Source organism: Budorcas taxicolor, chromosome 17 (assembly GCF_023091745.1).
Source record: "Budorcas taxicolor isolate Tak-1 chromosome 17, Takin1.1, whole genome shotgun sequence".
Lineage (NCBI taxonomy): Eukaryota > Metazoa > Chordata > Mammalia > Artiodactyla > Bovidae > Budorcas > Budorcas taxicolor.
In genome coordinates, this window is record NC_068926.1 from 58,056,795 (window position 1) to 58,072,953 (window position 16,159).

The window sequence follows — 16,159 nt, forward strand, 5'->3', positions numbered from 1 at the left end:
AAGCAAACCTGTATGTGGGTTTTCTGAAACAATTGGGGGTGGGGAGAGGAGGAATTGGATGAAGACAGTTCAGTTGGTAAAGAATCTGCCTGTAATGCAGGAGACCTGGGTTCAGTCCTGGTTTGGGAAGTTCCCCCAGAGAAGAGAATGGTGACCCACTGCAGTAGTCTCCCCTGGAGAATTCCATGGACAGAGGAGTCTGGCAGGCTACAGTCCATGGGGTCACAAAGAATCAGACATATAGATACCTGTGTGTTTTTTAGGGGCTTCTCAGGTGGCGCTAGTAGTCAAGAATCTGTCTGCTAATGCAGGAGATGTAAGAGATGTGGGCTTGATCCCTGGGTCAGGAACATCCCCTGAAGGAGGAAATGGCAACCAACTCCAGTATTCTTGCCTGGAGAATCCCATGGACAGAGGAGCCTGGTGGGCTACAGTCCATAGGGTCGCAAAGAGTAGGACACGACTGAAGCAACTTAGCTTCCAAAGGTACAGTCTTTCATTTATTTATTTATGTTCCAAATGTGATGGGTTGATTTTATTTTACTCTGATGCAAAACCAAAGATTCCACTACTGCACAGAGACCAGTATGTTACAAGGTCATGAAAAAGTGGTGGGACATGCGGGACATGATGGACAGCCGGAGGGGCAGGCCGTCTCCTTTGTACATGACTCTACACCGTCCTGAGGATCACGTTGAAAATAACACTGTGAAACTGAAAGGTGGCACGAACGTGGCAGCTTCTGGGCATGCCTCCAAACGCGCCTCCCCTTAGGATGGGCTCAGAACCTAGGCTTCAGTGTGGGGAGGATCAGAATTCTTTGGAAGAATAAAAAGTTCATGCTTTTGAAATTTCACAGAAGAACTTTAAGGCCCAAACACATTTCTCTTCACCTCCAAACCACATTAAGCTTCCAGTTCCAATCCCAGCCCAACTGTGTGCCGTCCTGAATTGATGTTCTTTCCATTGATTAGAACTGACAGGGTCAGTTTCCCTCCGGGTCGAAGGGTCTGAGTGTAACCCAGTCCAATCAGGCTGGTATTATTTGCTTGAGCAGAGAGAAAAGTTCTAGAGTCCAGCGTGTACTTAACAGAGATGCCAAAGTGGGTGTTATTCCTCTCACCCATCCACGAGACGTTTATTAACATTTCAGTCTTATCGCTCACCTTCTGGTAGATGGACCCTCCAAATTCGTGCCGACATTCACGTGAGTGTGCAGCTGGAAGTCTGCAGCTTCGTAACCCAAAGCAAAATTATTCTGTGACAATTTGGAATCAGCTGTGTCAGAACTCATCTGATAGTAAGTCAACCTTCAAAGGCCAGCACAGCCCAGCCATAGATGGTTGGTCCAGAAAAATCTATATCAACATGACTGCCAAGACTGAAACAATCCCATTTATAGGAGGGCTTCAGTTTCCCCACTCTTCTTTCCTGTGTTTGGTACAAATATGGTATTAAGAGTCGGTTTCAGTCCTTCAGCCAACTTATTCTCCCAAGCGATTTCTGTCCCAGGAGTATTGTCTGTGTTCCACTCTTGGGTGAAGGTCAGTCCATAGTTACCAACCTTGTATTTGCCTCTAGGTTGCCTGATGCTTTCCCTGTATCTGTGTAAGCATTAGCAGAAGTAGAAAATTCCACTCCACTATATGACTTGGTTCCCAGATGTATTTTGACCATGCCAAATCCATATCCTTTGTTGAAGACATCATTAGCAGCCTCTCCTAGGTCACAGTAAATCGGTTACCCCATCTCTGACCGGAGGGCCTCTCCGCTCTGCCTGGGGCATCACTGAAGGTCTTCCAATCTGAGAATGTAGTATATCTTTCCATCTGTTTATGTCATCTTCGATTTCTTTCATCAGTGTCGTGTAGTTGTTCAGATTACAGGTCTTTTACCTCCTTAGGGAGGTTTATTCCCAGGTATTTATTCTTCCTGGTGCAGTGGGATTATTTCCTGAATTTCTCTTTCTGCTTTTACATTGTTAGTGTATAGGAATGCAAATGATTTCTGTGTAACTAATTTTGTATCTTGCAGTTTTACCAAATTCATTGAGCTTTAGTAGTTTTCTGGCAGCATCTTTAAGATTTTCTAAGTATAGTATCATGTCATCTGCAAGCAGTGACAGCTTTACTTCTTTTTCCAATTTGTGTTCCTTTTATTTCTTTTTCTTCTCTGATTGCTATAGCTAGGACTTCCAAAACTAGGTTGAATTTAAGTGGCAACAGTGGACATCCTTGTCTTGTTCCTAATCTTAGAGGGAATACTTTCAGCTTTTCATCATTGAGAATGATGTTAGCTCTGGGTTTGTCATATATGGGCTTTTTAATGTTGGGGTAAGTCCCCTCTATGCCCACTTTCGGGAGAATTTTTATCATAAATGGATGTTGAATTTTGTCAAAAGGTTTTCCTGCATCTATTGAGATGATTATATGGTTTTTATTCTTCAGTTTGTTAATATGGTATATCACCGATTGATTTGAGGATATTGAAGAATCCTTGCATCCCTGGGATAAACACTTGTTCATGGTGTGTGTTCCTTTTAATGTATTGTTGGGTTTGATTTGCTAGTATTTTGTTGAGGGTTTTTAAAAAATATTTATTTACTTATTTATTGGCCGTGGTGGGTCTTCATTGCTGCACACAGACTTTCTCTTGTTGCATCAAGTGGGGGTTCCTTTTCATTGGCATGGGGACTTCTCATTGTTGCTCAGGCTCTAGACATGCGGGCTTCAGGAGTCGCAGTGTGTGGGCTCAGCAGTTGCGGCTCCTGGGCTCTAGAGAGCAGGCTCGGTAATCGTGGCATGTGGGCTTAACTGCTCCGAGGCATGTGGGATCTTCCAGGACCAGGGATCGAACTGATATCCTTTGTGTTACAAGGCAGCTTCTTAACCACTGGACCACAGGGAAGCCCTGTTGAGGATTTTTACATTTCTGTTCATCAGTGATACTGACCTATAATTTTCCTTTTTTTGTGTGGTGTCTTTGTCTGATTTGGGTATCGGGGTGATGGTGGCCTCGTGGGATGAGCTTGAGAGTGTTCCTTCCTCTGCAGTATTTTGGAAGGGTTTCAAAGGTATAAGTGGTAACTCTTCTCTAAACATTTGATAGAATTTGCCTGTGAAGCCATCTGGTCTTGGACTTGCATTTGTTGGAAGAGTTTTAATCACAGTTGCAGCTTCAGTACTTGTAATTTGTCTCTTCATACTTTCTGTTTCTCCACGGTTCAGTCTTGGAAGGTTGTGCCTTTCTAAGAATTTGTCCAGGAGAGTTCTTTGGCAGTCCAGTGGTTAAGACGCCACGCTTCCACGGCAGAATGTGCAGGATCCATCCCTGGTCAGGGAACTAAGATCCCACATGCCATTCTGGGCTACACAGCCAAAACAAAACCAATAAACAAATAATCTTTTTTTTTTTTTTAAAGAATTTGTTTCTTATAGGTTGATCGTTTTATTGACTTACAGTTGTTAGAGTAATCTCTTATGATGCTTTGTATTTCTGTCATGTCCATTGTAACTTCTCATTTTTCATTTTATTAATTTGAGGCCTCTCCCTTTTTTTCTTGATGAGTCTGGCTAAAGGTGTGTCAATTTTCTTTATCTTTTCAAAGAACCAGCTTTGAGTTTCATTGATCTTTTGTTTTCTTGGTCTCTGTTTCATTTATTGCTGCTCTGATCCTTATGATTTCTTCTACTAACTTTGGGTTTTGTCCGATCTTTCTCTGGTTGCTCCAGGTATGAGGTTAGGCTGTCTGTTTGAGATTTTTCCTGCTTGCCGAGGTACCATTGTATTGCTGTAAACTTCTTTCTTAGAGCTGCTTTTGCTGCATCCCAAGGTTTTGGATCATTGTGTTTTCAGGGTCATCTGTCTCTAGGTGTTTTTTGATTTTGTCTTTGATTCCTTTGGTGATTTATTTAATTTTGCAGATGAGATGGATATTCACTAAACTTAAACGTGGTCACTGTTTCACTCACTGTGTGAGTCAAATCATTTGCAGTATACCTTAAACGTCTATGGTGCTATGCTGTACATCAATTATATCTCAAACCAGAAGGGAAAAAAATGAAACAGTTGAGGTTATGTAAATACATCGCCCACAGCAGCAATGATCAAAAGTCTGTTTCTTTTCCTTCCACTTCCCTCGCTTTTACCAGATTCTCTGTACTCTTCTGACTCCAGGTCTTCCCCGAATCACTTCTGGCACCAGCCTGAACCATCTCGCCCTGCCCGCCGCCTCTGTTTCCTAATACCTGATACAGGAAGCCCCTTTCTCACTGGGGAAGACACCCATCTCCATGAGTGGGAGGGGAGAGAGCCAGGCAAGCTGATACAGTCTCTTTTAAGGAGCTGAGCAAGGAGAGGGTGACTTGGTTCACGTTCCTCCTGTTCTCTAGGAGCTGTTGTTAGTAGTAATTGTCTTATTGCTGAGGGGTCAGAGCCAGTAACCCCAGCGCTGTGTTACCAGGAGGAATGGCAAACCGTTTCTCTGCTTCTTCATCCCAGCTCAGGTTTGCCTTGGTGGGATATGGCCCGAGAACAAACTGAACAGGAGAGTGGGGATGAGGGTCCAGCCTGCCTCCTGCCGCTCTCAGTTCAGAGGTCAGTGATGCCTTTCCTTTGTTTCCTTTCTCCCCCCCTTGCAGTCTCATCAGACCAGATCGAGCAGCTCCACCGGAGGTTTAAGCAGCTGAGCGGAGACCAGCCCACCATCCGGTAAGACGGGCAGCTGGGTGTAGGCGTCGGGCAGGACTGTGGCCTTTGAGGAGGTCCCTTTCCATATATCTCTTCCCCTGAGTGCTGGCTGGCTCTGCCAGAGCCCCTGGGTGGCCCCATTTCCTGAGACAAACTTGTGGTTCCCTCAGTGCTTTGTGTCCCTTCTAGACAAGCTGTCCTCAACTCGGGGGGGAGGAACCCCACCTGGTTCTAACTGGGGTCAGAAGATTACAACTGAAGGGAAGACGAAAGGGATGAAAAGCTGGTCAGCCAGCCGCTTTACCCTGACTTCCCTGGAACCCCGGACGCATAGGACGGGCCTGTCGAATGCCAGGATCATGGTTCTAACTGGGGTTAGAAGACTATAACTGGAGGGAGGAGAAGGGGGATGAAAAGCTGGTCAGCCGCTTTACCCTGACTTCCCTGGAACCCCAGGCACAAAGGGCAGGCCTGTCGAATGCCAGGACCGTGCCCAGTGCCGGGCACCCTGGGATGAATCGGTTGCGGTGTGCCTCAGTTCAAGAGTTGGATGCCGTCCCGAGGGTCTCTTGACTCTGCTTCCTCCGGTCGGTAGTTCCAGCCCCAGACAAGATTGCGGGCGGCAGCTGTGGATTTCTGTTTAGGAAAACCACCATTTTACGTCACGTTATTTCAGGTGAATCTCTTAGAAGGTGGGTGGTGTAACCTTTTCCTGAGGAGGAATGCCTCGGACTGTGTGTCTCCTCCTGGGAGAGAGTGTTCAGTCTTGGGTAGTGGCCTTGTCATTTCAAACCAGGCTGTGAGAGGTCCTCGTCAGTGAGTTGATCCGACTTGGTGAGGAAGACGCTTCGAGCTGAACCATTTCCCACATAAAGTGAATGCTGTCCTGCCACAAACTGTGTAACAGATGTAGTTTCCTAGAATAGGCATGCAGAGTCTCGAGGCTACAGACTTGGAACCTAAAGCCTTTTAGTAGTCCAGGAAAGCGTCTTGTTTTCTTAGTAAGTGGATTTAAACTTGACCCAAGTTTGAATGGAAAACAACATGTAAATACTGTCCACTTTGTCTCATCTGTCTAAACAATGGCGTGTTGTTAATCCAGTGCGTCATAGAGCATCCGTTTCCAGAGCTCAGAGTCTGGTGGTCTCAAGGTTCTGGGGGCCATTTGTCTTGATTTGATTGTGTCCAAGACAGAAGTAAATTAAATCAGGACTGACTTTTTAAATTTTTCGAGGTTTGCTCATTTATTCACTAACGATTCTGCTGGGTCTTCGTTGCTGGGCGTGGGCTTCCTCTGGCTGCGCCAGTTGGGGACTGCTCTTTGTCGCGATGCTCGGGCTTCTCATTGCAGTGGCTTCTCTAGCTGCAGACCCAGGCTCCAGGCATGCAGGCTTCAGTAGCTGAGTCTCTCGGGCTCTTGAGCTCTGACTCAGTAGTTGTGGCACATGGGCTCAGATGCCACACAGCATGTGGGATCTTTCCGGACCAGGGATCGAACCCATGTCCCCTGCATTGGCAGGCAGATGCTTAACCACTGGATCACCAAGGAGGCCTAGGACTGGCTTCTTGAATTCTACACAGTCTCACTTACTAATCCCAGTAAAGAGCCCAGCAGAAGATCCCCTGGCTTCCTATGGGATCACATGCCCAAGGCTGAGCCAATCACTGTGGCCAAGGGTAACCAGCAAAATGGTTTCTTCCCCCCAGAGCTGTGAGTGAGCAGGGCAGGGTCATCTGCCAAGGGCAGGGGTGGAGGGTGGGGTGATTTCCCAGGGCAAGGTGGGCTTCCTTGGACCAGGGGCTGAGGACTGGATGCAGGTCTCAGGTTAGCTGACACAGGTACACCTGGATGTTGGAACATGGAAGTGTCAAGGGCATCCTCCGTTTCTTTAGAAGTTCATGGGTATATGCGCTGTGCCAGGCAGGCAGTACCTGTGCTTGGGGGCAGGACCACCATGCAACTCTTAATTGGGGGTGTGTAATGGCGGAGCCCCCTTTCTCAAGATGATTTTCCAGCATGCTGTGCCCCCAGCATGTGACAAGCTGCCCTGGGCTGCTGCTTGTTATGTGTCTGGGGTCTATGGGTCTTGGTTTGGTGAGAGGCCTCAGGTTCCAATTCCACACCTGTATACTTTTCAGACTTGAGGAAAGCAGAGGCAAAAACCCAGGCCTGGGAAACAAATCGTATTTGAAACATCTGTGTCGCTGGCTGGTTGACTTTGGGTTAGTTGCTGTGTTTTTCTGAGCCTGTCTCTTCCGTAAAGTGAGCGTGGTCATTTGGGATTTGATTTGAGCAATAAAGATGAGCAGACGCACATGGTACATTTCTGTTCTGAGCTGGGTTGGTATTTGGCAAACAGGACTGTCTTCATTCCACCATTGGTGAGGTCATGAGGATGCACCCTGAGATGCCCAGGCAGTGGTCACTGATCCTCAGGCTGGAGTGGAGATGGGGAGGGAAGGTGCTGTGTGAGCAGGAAGCCCTCCCACTCTGAGGCTCTAGAGCTCAGACTGTGTTGCCCAGCAACCCCTCATGGGCTTTTCGAAGGATATACTAACGTGTTGAGCTCTACACTGGTTCTTTTTTTTTTTTTTTTTTAATTTTATTGTAGTATAGTCAATTTACAATACTGTATTAATTTCTTCTGTACAGAAAGTGATTCAGTGTTCCTCATATATTCTCGTTCTTATTCATTGTGATGTATTTCAGGATATTGAATATAGTTCCCTGTGCTATACAGTAGGACCACGTTGTTTATCCATTATGTGTTTTGTTGAAGTATAGTTGGCATACAGCATCGTGTTAATTTCTGCTCTACAGCAGAGTGACTCTGTTGGATGCGGTTCCTTGTGCTATATAGTAGGACCTTGTCGTTTATCCATTCTAAAGGTAATAGTTTCCATCTGCTAACCCCAAACTCCTGCTCCATCCTTCCCCCAGCCCTCTCCCCCTTGGCACCCACAAGCCTGTTCTCTATGTCTGTAAGGCTGTTTCTACCTTGTAGACAGGTTCACTTGTGCCATGCTTTGGATTCCATGTATAAGTGGTATCATGTGGTGTTTGTCTGTCTAACTTCACTCACTGTGAGAATCTCTAGTTGCATCCATGTTGCTGCAGATGGTGTCGTTTTGTTCTTTTTTATGGCCGAGTAATACTCCACTGCATATAGGTTCCACATCTTCTTTATCCATTCCTCTGGAAATGGGCATTTAGGTTGCTTCTGTGTCTCGGCTATTGTAAATAGTGCTGCATTGAACATAGGGGTGCATGTGTCTTTTTGAATAATGGTTTTCTCCAGACATATGTCCAGGAGTGGGATTGCTGGATCATACGGTGGTTTTGTTTTCAGTTTAAGGAGTCTCAGTGTTGTTTTCTATAGTGGCTGCACCAATTTACATTCCCACCAACGCTGTAGGAGGGTTCCCTTTTCTCCACACCCTCTCCAGCATTTGTTATTTGTAGATTTTTAAATGACAACATTCTGACTGGTGTGAGGTGACACCTCATTGTAGTTTTGATGTGCATTTCTCCCATTAGTAATGCTGAGCCTCTTTTCATGTGCTACTGGCCATCTGTATATCTTCTTTGGAGAAATGTCTGTTTAGGCTTTCTGCCCCTTTTTAATTGGGTTGTTTTGTTGTTGTTGTTGAGTTGTATGAACTGTTTGTATATATAAGCCCTTGTCAGTCACATCATTTGCAAATATTTCCTCCTATTCCATAGATTGTCTTTTCCTTTAAAAAAAAAAAAAAAGGTTCCTTTGCTGTACAAAAGCTTGTCAGTTTAAATATTTCCTATTTGTTTGCTTTTATTTCTATTGACTTGCGAGACGGACAAAAAAAAGTTGATATGATCTTATGTCAGAGAATATTTTGCCTATGCTCTCTTCTAGGAGTTTTATGATGTCATGTCTTATGTTTATGTCTTCAAGCCATCTTTTAGTTTATTTTGTGTAGAACATAAGGCTGTGTTCCAACTTCATTGATTTACATGCAGCTGTTTAACTTTCCCAGCACCTCTTGCTGAAGATTGTCTTCCTCCCATTTTATATTCTTACTTCTTTTGTCAAAGATTAATTGACCATAGGTGTGTGGGTTTATTTCTGGGTTCTCTATTCTGTTCTGTTGACACATGTGTCTGTTTTTGTGATAATATCACACTGTTTTAATTATTGTACTTTTGTAGTATAGTCTGAAGTCTGGGAGAGTTATGCCTCATGCTCAAGTTTTTTTTCCTTAGGATTGCTTTGGCAATTCTATGTCTTTTATGGTTCCATGTAAATTTTTGGATTATTCTAGTTCTATGAAAAATGTCATGGGTAATTTAATAGGGATCACATTAAATTTGTAGATTGCTTTGGGTAGTATTGGCATTTTAACAATATTCTTCCCATTTAAGAGCATAGGATATCATTCCATTTCTTTAAATCTTTTTTTTTTTTTGAATCTTCTTTAATTTCTTAATGTTTTATAGTTCTCTGCCTTTTAAGTCTTTTCACCTCCCTGGTGAGGTTTATTTCCTGAGGGTTTTTTGTTGCTGTTGTTGTTTGGGGAGGGGGGACGGTGGTATAATTTTAAAAGGTATTTTTTTTTGCATTTTCTTTCTGATGATATTTCATTATTAGTGTAAAGAAATGCCACTGCTTTCTGAATGTTAATCTTGTATCCTGCTACTTTGCTGAATTCATTGATCAGATCTAGTAGTTTTTTGTGGAGTCCTTAGGATTCGATATGTATAGTGTCATACCATCTGCACATAGTGACAGCGTTGCCTCTTCCTTCCAGTCATTCTGTATATAGTACTTTGCATCTGTTAACCCCAAACTCGCAATCCCTGGCTCCCCCAACCTCTCCCTTCCACCTTAGCAACCAGGAGTCTGTCCTGTATGTCTGTGAGTCTGTGTATGTTTCATAGAAAAGTAGATTTCATATTGTAGATTCCACATATATAAGTGATATCATATAGTGCTTTGTCTTTCTGGCTTAATGAGATAAATTACTCCGGGTTCATCCATGTTGCTGCAGATGACATTATTTCATTCTTTTTATGGCTGAGTATTACTCCATTGAGTATATGTGTTCCACATCTTCTTTATCCATGCCTCTGTTGATGAACATTTAGGCTGTTTCCTTGTCTTGGTTATAGTGAGTGGTCTACACTGGCTCTTTCCCACCGTTAGTGTGTGTGCAAATCACCGGGAAATTTTGCTAAAATGTGGGTTTTGGTCCACAGGACTGGAGTGGGGCCTAGGACTCTGCATTTATAACCAGCATAGGCTGTCTTGGTGAGGTTGGCCTTGCCTAGCACCTGGGAATGCACCCAGTTTGCCTTCCAGGCTTGCACAGATGGAGGAGGCACCCCTCTCCCAAGTGCTGAGCTGTCCAAGTGCAGCCTCCTACTTCCCACACCTTGTAGGTCAAGCCAGGACATGGGAGAGTTTTAACTGGTGGCTCCGCCTGCCCCTCTGCCCCCCACTTACCCATCTCTTGCATAGCCACCCCCAGGAGCATCATACGCATTGCCTTCCCAGCCCTGCCCTCAAGTAAGCCCTGACTGTGTCCACCTGAACCCAGCAAGTAGCCACTGCTCCCTAGCCCTGAGGGCTCCCCAGTCAACGTCACGTCCATGCTCTTTAGCCAGGGTCCACCACGGTCTTCAGCTGCTGGGTTTTGCTTTGTTGAGGTCTCAGTGTGGACACCACCTCCTTCAAGACATTCTCCTGCCCCCTGCATCCCCACAGACCCCTCCTGGGGGTGTCCTAACCCACAGATCTCTCCTGGGGGGTGCCCCAGCCTAGCATTTGCAGCACAGAATGGTAACTGCCCCTCTTCTAGCCACCCCACCCTCTCTAACAGACGGTCGGCCCCTTGGGGAACAGAAACTGGATCTCTTCCTTTGGTTCTGGTGCTGAATCCGGGGCTCATAACAGGATACATGCTCCGGGAGCAGCTGATTGAATGAACGGACGAATGAGAGGGCAGTGAAGTGAGCAACAAGTGAATGAGCACACTGGAAGAGTTCTCTTGAACTCAAGCATGGTATACAGCGCTAGTAATAGCCCTTCCTTCAGAGTCTACATATTTGTGATGAAAGGATTTATCTGGGGGCCTGGCACGCGGAGACGGTTCACAGATAATAAGCTTTATTATTTCCAGCGCGCTTTGTGCCGCACAGTCTTTAACATGCACCTTAGACGACCCCATAGGTAGGGGGAGGAACACCTGCTCGCCTCCCCTGAGACGTGGGAAAGTGAGGCTCAGAGAGGTCACATACCTGGCCCCTGGTCACACAGCTCACAAGCGGAGGAGCTGGGACTCAAGCCTGGTGCTGAGATCCCTCTGTTAGGAAGCGGGGAGCCTGGCTGTGACCAGCGAGTGTCCAGTAAGAGCCTCAGTCTCCCTCCTCTGCTCTCTGAGGACCCTGCGCCCTGACCTCCTGAGATGGGGGCACCATAACCGCCACCGTGGCCCCTGCTCCAGTGTCTGCAGCCTCTGCTGGGCTGGTAGTGCCAGCTGCACACAGTGACAGGCCAGCCCAGTCTGCAGGAGGGAGGTGACACCACCCAACTGCAGTGCCAGTGCAAACAAGCCTACATGGAGGGCCCCCTCTGAGCCCCTGGACCTGCTCTGCCCGATGCTCATCCACCCTCCAGGGGTTGTGGGGGCAGCTTTTCCGGTCCTCCTAGGCTTTCCTGCACATCCTCCTGGGCAGAAGGGGTGAGGAGCCCCGGTCAGTGTTCTGGCCCCCAGTCTGCCACGGGTTTCCTGTGTGATCCCAGGCTGAGCCTTCAACCTCTCTGATCCTTGGGCATGTTTGGGAGGCCTTGCTGGGATTTCGGAGCATGGGAAGAAGCTTTGTTTCTTTAGTGTCGAGATTTGTGAAAGTCGTCGACCAGGGTCCCCTCTGAGCATGGCCCCCAGCACTTCAGTCTGGGAGGGGTGTGGGTGGTTGCAGGCCCTTCGGCCCCCTCCTCTGAGAGAGTGAATGGGCCTGGACTTTTGAATACAGCAGTGCAAAAGGCCCCATTGACCTGCAGCTTTTATACGTAGACTTGTAAGTTACATCTAAAAGCTTAACGAAGAATTGTGTCTCTGAATTTATGACTTTAGTAAGTTGAGGGTAGCTTTAAAAAAAAATTCCACAGGGTAAAAACTGCCAAACTCGATTTTAATTTTGTTGTTTGTCTATTTGGCTGCACCGACTCTTAGCTGTGGCATGTGGGGTCCAGTTCACTGACCGGGGTGGAGCCTGGGCTCCCTGTGTTGGGAGCACAGCGTCCCAACTGCTGAACGACCAGGGAGGCCCTGAAAATTGATTTTAATTTTAACGCCCCGCTTCCTACCGTGTCTGGTCGTGTTCCCTCTTCTGCTGAAGACCATGTAAGGACATTCAGGGGTGAGTTTACCCTGAGGCTTTCCAAGTCAGGGCCCCACTCTGTATGGGTTCCACTCTGCATGGGTCCCTTACAAGGCCCAGCACTTGAATTTTTTTTCAATTCCTAATGCTGCATTCTTTTTCTTTAGGAAGGGTCCCCCAGATTATATGTGTTTCAGGATCCCCCAAACCTGAGAGCACCTTGATCACAAAGCTCTTTGTTCTAAGGGGCCTTGGTGAAAAATGCGTGATAGAAAATGTTCCTCTGACTCATTTATCAAGCACCTACTATGCAGAGACTTCTATCCTCAAAAGCTCTCCTTCTAGAAGGAAGGCCCTCCATAAGCAAGCTCACTAAACAGTACTGATTTTAGACAATACAAGAATGGCTTCTTGTACTTTTTCTCCCTTTAGTAGGGTCCCTTAGGTGTCAGATGTTTTAAACAGCAGCCTTCTACTTCCTGAGAGTGCTCTGGCAGGCTCACCAACACCCAGAAATAGATGCGATAGTATCCTTCAAACATAGTGATGCAGGCCAGGAGGGCGCCTGATTAGATAGAGCTGTGCTGCAAAAACAGTTTTAGATGAATACTGGACACATCACATGTGGAGTGATTTCTGGGATGAACGCAACCACAGACGTACATGAGGAAGAGAAAGGACGCAGTTGCCCACTGCCAGCACCGCCAGAGCCCCAAGCAGTGTTCTGATGGGCTTGATCCCTGGAGCCAGCAAAGGCCCAACCCCAGGGCTTGTTTTACACCCCTTGGCAGTGCCTCCCATTGCTTTAATCAAGTGAGAGGTTAGCTTGGTGTTAGGAGCTGCCATTAGCTGTGTGGTCTTAAGGGTCTCGGGGACCCTCTGAAGTTCACACCATTACCCCATTTGACAGGTCAAGAAACTGAGGCTAAGAAGGTTAAGGTCCCACAGCTTAACCTGCAGAAAGGTTAAGTGCTGGCTGTTGGAATAGCCAGAGCCCTGGAGCACTGTGATCACATCGATTTTCTCCAAATTAAATCAATTTGTTTTTCATTTTCTAGATTTCACGTACAAGTTATAACATATAGTATTTATCTTTCTGTCTGATTTATTTCACAAAGAATAATATCCTTCAGGCCCATCCATGGTGCTGAAAACGGCAAAATTTCATCCTTTTATGGCTGAGTAATATTCCATTATTTATTTTTAAATATATTTTTTATTATGTATTTATTTTTTTATATATGTAAATATATATGTATTTATATATATTTATACATATGTGTATATATATATACACATCACATCTTCTTTATGTATCTGTCGACAGACTGTTGGGTGGCTTCCATATCTTGGCTATTGTAAATAATAGTGCTGTGAACATGTGGGTGTATGTGTCTTTTTAAGTCACTTTTTAACCTAGTTACTTTGCTTTTTAACCTGTCAAGTAGCTAAAGATTTACTTATTAAAAAAAAAAAAAAAGTATGCCTGACAGTGAAAGAATTGAGGCCCCCACTTAGATCATGAGGCTGTCTCATGGCCAGTAATTACCATGTTCAAGGAAGTAACCAGGCTTCCCTGTTAGCTCAGTTGATAAAGAATCTGCCTGCAATGCAGGAGACGCCGGTTTGATCCCTGGGTTGGGAAGATCCCCTGGAGAAGGGAAAGGCTACCCACTCCAGTATTCTGACCTGGAGAATCCATGGACAATATGTCCATGGGGTCACAAAGAGTCAGACACTGCTGAGCGTCTTTCACGCAGGAGGTAACCAGACCTCCCTTTAAAGCCTCAGCTGAGATGATGCACGTTGACTTAGAAAGACAGACCCACAGTTACTTGTAACACTGCCCAGGAAACATCAGGAGGGAGTGCCCCCGGGGCTGCCACCCCTGCTCAGGTGAGGGCAGATATGGGAACGGGAGCCATGAAGGTGTCAGCTTGGTGTCAAGGGTGCCCAGGTGTCCCCCAGAGTGGAAAGAAGCTCTCTAAATGGTCTTAGATATATTAGTGGTGACTCACACAAAAAGTTTTTTTTTTTTTAAGAGATTCTTTTCCAGGATGATAAATACTTGACCCAGTCATTGCTTTAAAGAAGCAGGTGTTAGGACCTTCCGTGGTGGGTTCTAGTGCTGAGGACACTGAATGAGAAGTGAGGCTCCCTCTGCCCCGGCGGGTGGCGGGGGGGGGGGGTCTGTTGAGGTGTGAGTGTGAGCGAGGTAACTCGCATATAAGCTCATGATATACTATGATGGAGGAAGGAAGCGGGGCAGAGGGTGCATCCTTGGGACCACCGTGGGGAGAAGGACCTGGGGACAGGTGGTCGGCACAGGCCCCTCTGAGGTGGCTGCTGTGGGGACCAGAGAAGGGGCTGGCGTGTGGAGGGAAGAGGGAAGCTGCTCCAGGCAGAGGTGGGACTGAGCTTCATAAGCCTGAGTGATAAGAGGACTGGCCGGTTGGGGCAGATCACCGAGGCCTGACTTGGCCGTAGGAAGGACCCGAAATAGAAGACTCAGCCTAGGCTCAAAATACCACGTGGATGCTAACTGCCCAGTTTGTATCTGTGGCTGGGCCATCTCCTCTGAACCCCAGCCACTGCTCGTTCCCTTGATGTTCTTGCGGCATCTCACACTTAACTTGTCCCAAGGAGAGCCCCCATCATCCTCCAGGTTGCCTTCATCTCACACTTAACGTGTCCCAAGGAGAGCCCCCATCATCCTCCCAGGTTGCCTTCATCTCACACTATCCCCCAAGGAGAGCCCCCATCATCCTCCCAGGCTGCCTTCATCTCATACTATCCCCCAAGGAGAGCCCCCATCATCCTCCCAGGCTGCCTTCATCTCACACTGTCCCCCAAGGAGAGCCCCCATCATCCTCCCAGGCTGCCTTCATCTTACACTGTCCCCCAAGGAGAGCCCCCATCATCCTCCCAGGCTGCCTTCATCTCACACTATCCCCCAAGGAGAGCCCCCATCATCCTCCCGGGTTGCCTTCATCTCACACTTAACGTGTCCCAAGGAGAGCCCCCATCATCCTCCCAGGTTGCCTTCATCTCACACCATCCCCCAAGGAGAGCCCCCATCATCCTCCTGGGCTGCCTTCATCTCACACTATCCCCCAAGGAGAGCCCCCATCATCCTCCCAGGTTGCCTTCATCTCACACCATCCCCCAAGGAGAGCCTCCATCATCCTCCCGGGCTGCCTTCATCTCACACCATCCCCCCACTTCCTGAATCTACTTCTCCTGTTCACTGCCCCACCCTCATAGAGACCCACAGTGATGCATGGGGGCCAGGGGGAGCCTTTGAAAATGGCACCTCTCTGCTCCGAAGGTTCCACCTTGCCAAGTAAAAATAAAGTAACAGCCTCCTGGTCAGCACGTGTCCTGCAGATCCTCACATCCCACCACCCTTCCGACCCCCTGACCTTTTATCACTCCTTCTGTTCCAGCCGCGTGGATGTTCTTGCTGTTCCTGCCTCAGGGCTCTAGCACACACCCTTCCTTCTTTCTAGAACACTGTTCCTCAGAGCAGAGTTTCCATTGGCCGGGTCATTTGTTTTTTAAGTTTTAGTATGTACTTTAAAAAGCAATTATTTAATTTTATTTATTTTCGGCTGTGCCGGATCTTGGGTGCTGCGCGCTGGCTTTTCTCTAGTTGCCTCGAGCAGAGGCTGCTCTCTAGTTGCAGAACATGAGCTGCTCATCGCGGTGGTGTCTCTCGCTGTGGAGAACAGGCTCTAGGCCTTCAGGCTTCAGTAGCTGCAGTTCCTGGGCTCCCGAGCACAGAGTCAGTAGTTGTGGCAGACGGGCTTAGTTGCTCCGAGGCATGTGGGATTTTCCCGGATCGGGGACGGAACCCGTGTCTACTGCATTGGCAGATGGATTCTTTACCACTGAGCCACCAGGGAAGCCCAGAGCTGGACCAGCCTTGCTAGGGGCAGGGTGCGGTTAGGATGTATTCTTACAGGGTGTTGCGCAGCGTCCCTGGCTTCCTGGAGCACCTTTGCCCAGTGTGACAACCAGAAATGTCTCCAGACGTCACCAAGAGTCCCCTGGGGTGGAGCAGTCGCCTCCTGCAGGCCTTTGCTCATGTATACCCTTCACTCCGAGGCCTTC

The 16,159-nt window shown here is 47.2% G+C and overlaps 1 protein-coding gene across 1 annotated transcript in view; it reads left to right on the forward strand.

The window, feature by feature from the left end:
- TESC (tescalcin) overlaps nucleotides 1–16,159 on the forward strand; it is a 60,691-nt gene that overhangs the window by 24,218 nt on the left and 20,314 nt on the right. Inside the window, exon 2 of the mRNA XM_052654813.1 lies at nucleotides 4,641–4,710. Within this exon, the coding sequence (XP_052510773.1) occupies nucleotides 4,641–4,710 (70 nt within the window). The remainder of the gene's footprint in view (nucleotides 1–4,640; nucleotides 4,711–16,159) is intronic.